Below are 7,997 nucleotides of genomic sequence, written 5' to 3'. Positions count from 1 at the left end.
TTCTATATTACATCCAAGTTAGTCATATATGAGATGTATGTACAAATATGAAGTAAAAAATACTGATTAATAAATATTGACTTACGAAGTTTCCACTGTTCTGCCTAGGCCTGACCATCGGTCTGGAACTGGTAGGAAATATCGATGCATAGCGTCAATAAATCTTTCACGATATTCTTGGGGAGATATTATTGTTGGCAATTTCCCTTGCCCCCCTAATATTCCAGATTTTTTCACCATAGTCTCCAGCTTCTTGTCCCATGTGAAAGTTCTTATATAATCTGGCACAAGATTAGTAGATTAAATAAATTAGACTCATTGGCGGATTACCAAAAATTGCAGGGCTGTATTTATCTCTATACATGTATGTACCTATTATACCCAAAACGAGTTCATCAGAATTTGGCTCCAAGCCGACCAACAATGAATAATCCATCACTGAATTGTCTGCCAAGAATTTTGTATCTTGTTCAATGGCCCTATTTAAAACTGCCTTGGAATGTGACCGTATGTATAAGGGCGAATCACAGCTCACTAAAAAAAATGTTGTTTAATTTTTAGTTGCTTTTTATCAACACAAATACACCATAAAAACTTTATGAGCACTGATGCACGTACTATTCAATAAATTTTCGTCGAGTAGAACTAATTCTTCTTCGTGATCAATGTCATCTGGATTGACTAGTCGGTTTCTTACCGAGCCTTTTAAATCGAATTTATCTGTAATAGATCTATTATAAAATAAATTTTCCATTACTAAAACATTTGTGCAAAGTGCTGCATTCGTTGTATTATTTTTGTACGACACTCTGTACACTCCAACTATTTTGCCCAGCAAGGTTGGTTGTTTGGTTTGTTGACATTTCTCCATATACGCAAAGTAATTTGGTCCAAAAACCAGAAATATTTGCATCTCTTGCCTCGTCATTGCTTTAATGATAAATCTGTCATCTAAAAAATACATGAATATTGGAAACTCAATATAAATGTATAACATCGAACGTTTGTATATCACAAAATTTTCTACCTTTCGTTTTACAAAAAGTGCTACCACTTTTCCCTCCTCGAGCTGCCCATTGGACACTACGACTTAGACTTCTAGTATACCCATCTTCACCAAAAGGCAAAACGTTTTCTCTGAAGGTAGCGAATTGTGCTGCGAAATAAATTCTACAAAAAAAATTCGTCGTAGCATCGTGAAATTGGACCTCAATGTAATTTTGTTGCTTGATAACTTTCTTATCTTCGTCATTTTCCGAAGAGGCATTCATATTTTGAATGGATGATTCTAAAGTGGAAACGTTTTTATCGGTTTCTATTGGACTAGCTGGATGTGGACTATTCCCTCTGAGAAATGATAGCACCGATGGTCTTTTGACCTCATTCGGGGGGATAGTTTCCGGTATACTGTCTTTGGTATCAGCCAATTTTCTTTTATTTAAAGGGCTATGATTCAATTCTGATCCTTTGGATGAACGCAAAAGCTCTTGAAGAGCATGCTTATAATCATGGGAGTCCATCGCATACGCTATTATCGATGACGGCTCGGACTCATAGACTACAAGTTGAACAACCGAACTGAAACAAGAAAAAAAATTAATAATGGAAGGAAGCTATCAATCATCTTTTTATTAAAAGTAAAATTTACCCTATTGGCAGCAGATAGTGCTCCGTGGATGCCAAAGGATTAGAAATAGGATTGGTAACCGAGGTTGACGGTAGTAGTTGGGATAATATTGTTTTCTTCTTCTTCTTCTTATCGGGTAGATCATCGGTTAGTAGCGGCGAATCTAAGTAGCTTATTGGATTATTTTTTGGAGAATCCTGATAAACGGTATTTTCTTCTGAAATATTTTCTAATACTTCGTTATCTGAATTTTCAATAGTTTCAGATGCAGTTAATTCATTTTGGGCAACTGCTATAGCGTCCATAGCACTATAATCTGCCGAAATTGGACTTAAATCTTCTACTTGCGATTCGGATGCAGTGTCCTCTGTGATATATCCATCGTTTTCCACCGTATTATTACTGCCGACAGTCGTTGAACGCTCAAGAAACTTTCGTGATCGCTCGTCCTTCTTTTTAGCAGTGATTTCCAGTAACTTTGCATTCCAATTGGTAACCGCTTCGGAAATTAATCTTTTGAGTATTACAATTCCGTCTTCTATTCTAAACATCATAGCTTGCACCTGCCTGTTTGAGACCTTGCCCTCCTGTTTTTTATTTTCCAGCTTTGGCGATGTCAACTTCAATTGGATCTCTTCAATTTTATTTTTGAAGATGAGTTGTTCCTTCGCCAAAGCTTGTTTCCATGCATTGCAATTTTCAACGTCATTCTGCAGCGTTGATAATTTCTCCCTGATATTGCAAAAAACTTCATCCCCTAACAAAGCCAAACTCTTTATTTCTTCAATCATGAGGGAATGCTGCTTTGAATCGTAAATAATATTTATCAATGGCGGGGGTAACGAAATTTCCCACTGAGAAATTTTTGCGTATTTAAACACGGCAAGCATGTTTTTTTTGGAAAAATACTGAATATGATCATGATGTAGGGAATGCTGACAATTATCTATTCCACGCCTGGTGTACGTACTCCCATGAAAACGTAATTCTAAATATTTAGCGAATGACAATGACCAGGTGTCATCCGACATTGGTACTACTGGGGAAACATTTTTGCATTTCATGCATTTGCTCCACATAAAAATCTGATTAAGGTTTTCTTTTCCAAATGGATCAGATTTCATTACGCTTAAGTTTATGTGAACACAGCCTCCGTCATGCGCGAATCTTCTTACATGCTGAGCGATCTGAGCTCGGCAAGCTTTGGCAGGACATTTGTATTCGGAAGTCAAGCAATAACGTTCTAAGAATCGACCAAGTGCAATATCATTCCGGCCATATAGATCCATATTCACAATTCGAGGATTCACACAGAATACAGGTGAAGCGTTCTCTGTGTGAGAGAAGCTGCAGAATAAAACGGATAGTCTTTGATGACTGGATGGATTCAAGCAATCTGGCCAGGGCGGACTCGACTGTTCGCTGATATCACTTTGTACCGCAACTGGTGCTTCTGATATCACACAATGCGTTGGACTTAGCCTACTGCCTCTAGCTCTAAAATCAGCCAAAAGAGCTTGAACATCTTTACAATCGATATCAGTGGTTAATTTGGCCTTGACGAATGGATGATGCGGTTTGAGCTTAATGTGCAATAATGGATTATCTTGTTGTGTAGGCTCAATACATACATTGCTACTATTTCTGCTCCCTTCGACCTTATCCAGAAAATATACCGAAAAAAATATTTCTCTAGGAAAGTAACTCCTTAAAATACAATTTCTCCCCAAATCAGTCTCCAAATATGGTACAGAAAATTTGACATATGGAGAAACGCTGAGTATAGTATCCTCGAGTGCTTTTTTAAATTTATTCAATAACGGTAAATCAGCAACACTCAAGTGTTGTCCATTTGGAGCTGCTGGATGAAAAACATCTTCATCATCTTCGTTCAAGTACTGATGTAAAGGATCGCTTTTATCGCTTATAGATTCACCGTAACATCGTTTTTCTTCCGATGAAATCTTTTCCCTATGCTTTACTTGACTCAAGTCTTCGGTAGTAGCACCCATCTTTTCACTCATTTTCCCACCAAACAATTTCATTGTGCTATCAGGACTTTCACTGTTTGTGCTAATACATGAAATATCCGTAGTAATATTTCCCTTAATATCGGGCAACGATTCATCCGTGTTCTTTGGTTCGTCAATTGATTGTTTTAATTTGGCTTTAAACAATTTTAATGTATCGTAAGGGTCAAAATCATCTTGCAGAATATTAGAAATTTGCTTCAGAGCTTCTGCTTTTCGATTATTCTCAATAGAATTCGTATGATTCTGCGATGCATTTTTATTTACCAATTGTAAATTTTCCAGAACTTGAGTATCATCCGTACTTTCGGGACCTTCTGATCCCCGTGACTTTTTTTTGGCTTCGTTCTCGATTGCGATCGAATCTCCAGTAGACGATTGCGAACCGATACTGTCCCTCTTAGGAATTACTTGCTCTTTATCCTCGATTAACGAATCATCTAAAAAAGAATTATCTTTAGGCGTTGGTGGTCTGGAAAATTCATCCATGAGGAAAGACTTTTCTAGACGCCAAGAATAACCAGCAAATATCATCATTGAAGTGACATTTTTTACTTTCTTCAATTCCTGATGCGAAGCACCACGTAATAAAATTGTGGATCCAAGATGTGGATAATTACAGCCTTCAAAATACATCAAGGTTTTAACCCCATCTAGAAAAATATATCGTTATATAATTTATTAACTTTTGGCGCGTATCTCTCCAATAGATTAATTCTACTCACTTCTATCACTAGGAAAATTACGTAAATAAAATTTTTTGCAGGTACCCAGCATATACCTTGCACTTATATGGGCATCTATAGTATTTACAATATTAGCACCTGTACATCTAGCAACCCTTTCCAGTACGCTAAGTTTCACATTTAAAACAAGAGTTACACCGCATTCTCGAAGTCTGTCTTGGGCTAATCTTGATACAGAGCGATGCACTAGGACAACATCTGGACCAAGCTCGGTAATCCTTGCAACAGTATGGCCTAAGAATTCATTTTCCTGTAAAAATGTAAAATAAAGTACAGCGATGTAGCACGATTATATTAAAATAAAAGTAGGTAACAAAGTATGAATCTTGTCATTACTTGCAACATAACAGGCTCTAGACTCAATAATTTGCCTTCCACACGCTGATACATAACACCACATTGCAGCAACAATATTTTCGGTTGTGCAATCATCGCGTTCATCCCACGATGAGCGATATTCTTACTGCATACAACACCTGACACTATTTGACAATCGTCTCTACTCCCTCCAGGACACTTCTTGATTTGTACATATTGACGAATATCCATAGCATCCGCGTTGTGATTTAAGTCAGGTCTCACGTGATCTATTATTTGCGAAACGAGTGGTAAAATTACTGCCGACCAATTTTGAGATAAACCTTCTTTATTTAAAAGCTGTTTAATCAATGAATCTTCGTGCTGTTTATACGCCGATCTATAATTATTTCCAAGAATTGCAAAAGGAAAATAAATTTAATTAAGACTGCATAAAATGTAAGGGTTAACACTCACGATAAACAATTATACGCGTTCATTTCACCATAGGCAGTGCGAAGGTTTGTCACTTTGTGCCAGCCTGTCCTATCCTTCAGTTCATGTACCTGAAGTGTATCGCTTAAAAGATCCTCCAAAATTTTGTTACAACACTCGTGAGATTTTAGATTTACTTCTTTCTGCTCGATCGTATAGTCGGCACTATCGGATGATATTATTAATTCAGCTGATGTAGGTTTTTTTAAAGTAACGGTAGATGCTTCTAAATTTAAATCTAAATAGAAACTCGAACTGGAAGATGCTAAGCGTCCTGCAGGTGTTGGATTGGTAGGTTTTGTCTCACTTTCAGAATCTACCAATTATTGCAAATCTTAACAGTAGCTCTCATATTTTAGATTTAAATCATTAAATTACCTGTCGTAGAATCATGTTGTGGTATAGTTTTTACCCAGGCTGGCTCTTGTGCATCACAGGTGGTATTATTCTCGTTTAAAAAATCGGTACTTTGAGTCGAGACTATTTTAACAGGTCTAAATATTATTGCTGAATCATTGAAAACGTTGTCACCAGTAACAGGCTCGATAAATCCAGCTTCTAGCAGTGCCTGACCTATAGCTGTAGCCTGAATTCTAAAATTTTGATAGTAATCAGATTTTATAAAATACATTTACAGCTATAGATAAACATACTTAGTTGCTGCTTTGTTTTGTGTTATCATCCAGTTAACTAATTCGCTAGCTAGAAAACAATTGTAGTAACTTTTCAATCGTATTCTATGAGTCTGCAGCTGAATTGCCTGACTCGATTTAAACAATTCTTCATAAATCATTCGTAAGGATGCTGAATTTTGTAAGACAATTGAACGTTCCTGAGATGTTAAATAACTAGTAGTAGATCTGCCAAGGGCATATTTTTCTTCCATATATCCTACACTTGGTTTCCTACAAATAGTTGCTTCATCCTCAGTAATATTTTCATTGGAGCATAAAGACGCAGAAGGAGGAGAATCATTTCCATATTTAACTTGCAAATCTTCCTGCAATGCTTTTAAATCTGCAGATAGATCGCTTCTCATATCTGATGACTGTAGATAAGACAACACAACTTTGCAACAATATGTACATACACGAAGATCACCTTCAATGAAAAAAATATTGGTTCTGATTATTTACTTGCAACAAAAGTTATAATAAATTTTAATCGTACCAGTACAGCCCATTATTTTTCCAGGAATATGATCACAGCAGCATTTTGAACAAAATATCTGTCCACAAACACGGCAGTGATGTCTTCTACGAAACGTAGTAAACCTTTCACCACATTCATAGCACTGTTTACTAACGCTATCCGGCATCCAGTAACTTTTCAGTTTGGAGTCCTTATAAGATTGTAAATTCTAGATATGAAAAATAGTCTGTGCTGCTCATGCAGAAATAATACATTCTGAAATTTGATGAAAGTTTGTCATACTTACATTGCTTTTTAAGGCTACGATGTTACTGATTCGTTTCAATACATTAGGTAAGCTTCGACCTTCGCATGTATCTAATGGATAGTTAATTGTTACAGAATTATCTTCTGGAGTTTTGTCTAAAGCTCCCACTTTTCTCCAAGATTCAGAATCTGGTAAACTTTGTTCCTCATTTGGAGTAAAATCATTAGTTTCAAGATTTTGATTATTTGTACCTAAAGTAAATTGAAATTATAATTCATTAATTGCTTTCAGCTACTTCAATGAAAAGTCTTACTTCTGCTAAAGTTGAAAAATTTGGAAAAATACGAAGCCACTCCAGGTTGATTTTCTTCCGGACTTAACGGTGCGAACTCCGTTAATTTTGATGGGGAATTCATATTTTTGTTCATCATTATTACCTGTTATTCGCACAATAGCAATTTTATCAGGGTTGAAAAATTCTTAAATAATCCTAGCTGAGCGTTAAATACAACAACACTTTTAACATACTCCACACCTGTTGACTCCGACTTTTGCTGTTTGATTCTAAATATTCTAATAACAATAAAATATATACATGTTGGTAGTCAATTCTTATGTAGATGTGGAACATTAGACAATTCACACAATTGTCATTAGCAGCTGATCGCTTCCTCTGGTTTTGATCGTGTGTGTTGTCAGTTGTAAATGTGTCATTCATGCAAGTGCATGCAATTGAGTGACTGTATAGTGTGACTAATTGTGTATCAGTGTATGTATATGTATGCCGTGAACTTGTGCGTGAGAGCCGCCGCAGGCCCGACCCCCCGAAGCCCCGAATAGACGAACTGCTATAGTTATTACGCCCCCCCCACTCCCCTCACTCCTATCAGGTCTGTTCTCGTTGCCTACACTTTTTACACTTTGTGCACTTTTTAGGGTGTCAACTTATACAATGGACAAAGACAGAAATACGGAAAGTGTAGAAAGTGTTAAAAGTGTAGGTCAACGAAAACAGACCTATCATTCCTCGCTAAACAGGAGTGGAGTATGGAGTGAGGGGCCCTAAAACGCGGTTCCAAAATGCATTGAGGGATGCCAATCGCCAAGTGTGAAGCAATTCTCACTCTATAGGACAGGTAGAAAGCAATCTCATGTGAAAAATGATAAATTTTCCTAGTTTTTCTTCAGAATATCTTTATTTCGAGGTCCCGAAAATGGAAATTGCTTTTTTGTCTCCAAATTCTGAGGTTTTTAGTGCTAAATTTGCGAACGTTTCACCGCGACCCTTTGAACCTTCCTCCCCTCCTTCGGTCCAATCGATGCCATGTATAGTCTATCCTGTCTATCCTACAGTAATTTATTAACTATCGAATCGACATCGAATATCGGAAAGGTAGAGAAAA

General features: G+C 36.8%; 1 protein-coding gene across 3 annotated transcripts; it reads right to left on the bottom strand.

Moving 5' to 3' along the window:
- Positions 1-42: 42 nt before the first annotated feature.
- On the bottom strand, positions 43-7,400 carry fab1 (fab1 kinase). Of its 3 annotated transcripts, XM_066726444.1 has the most exons (14): positions 7,123-7,400; positions 6,908-7,031; positions 6,634-6,845; positions 6,366-6,555; positions 5,849-6,296; positions 5,574-5,788; positions 5,178-5,511; positions 4,740-5,100; positions 4,383-4,653; positions 1,649-4,310; positions 1,028-1,578; positions 619-951; positions 373-534; positions 43-281 (listed from the first exon to the last, which is right to left on the bottom strand). In XM_066726444.1, exons 2-14 carry the CDS (start codon positions 7,023-7,025, stop codon positions 82-84), a joined length of 6,057 nt encoding a protein of 2,018 aa, XP_066582541.1. In that variant the 5' UTR covers positions 7,026-7,031; positions 7,123-7,400; the 3' UTR covers positions 43-81. The 3 variants fall into 3 exon arrangements, with proteins under 3 accessions (XP_066582541.1, XP_066582540.1, XP_066582542.1); XM_066726443.1 differs by having other exon boundaries at positions 6,908-7,400; XM_066726445.1 differs by having other exon boundaries at positions 6,366-6,537; positions 6,908-7,400.
- Positions 7,401-7,997: the final 597 nt, after the last annotated feature.

The sequence above is a fragment of the Prorops nasuta genome, unplaced genomic scaffold (genome assembly GCF_024137725.1).
Source record: "Prorops nasuta isolate Cenicafe-Biocafe unplaced genomic scaffold, Cenicafe_Pnas_1.2 PNAS00004, whole genome shotgun sequence".
Classification (NCBI taxonomy): Eukaryota; Metazoa; Arthropoda; class Insecta; order Hymenoptera; family Bethylidae; genus Prorops; species Prorops nasuta.
This window is presented reverse-complemented; position numbering and strand designations above follow the sequence as displayed.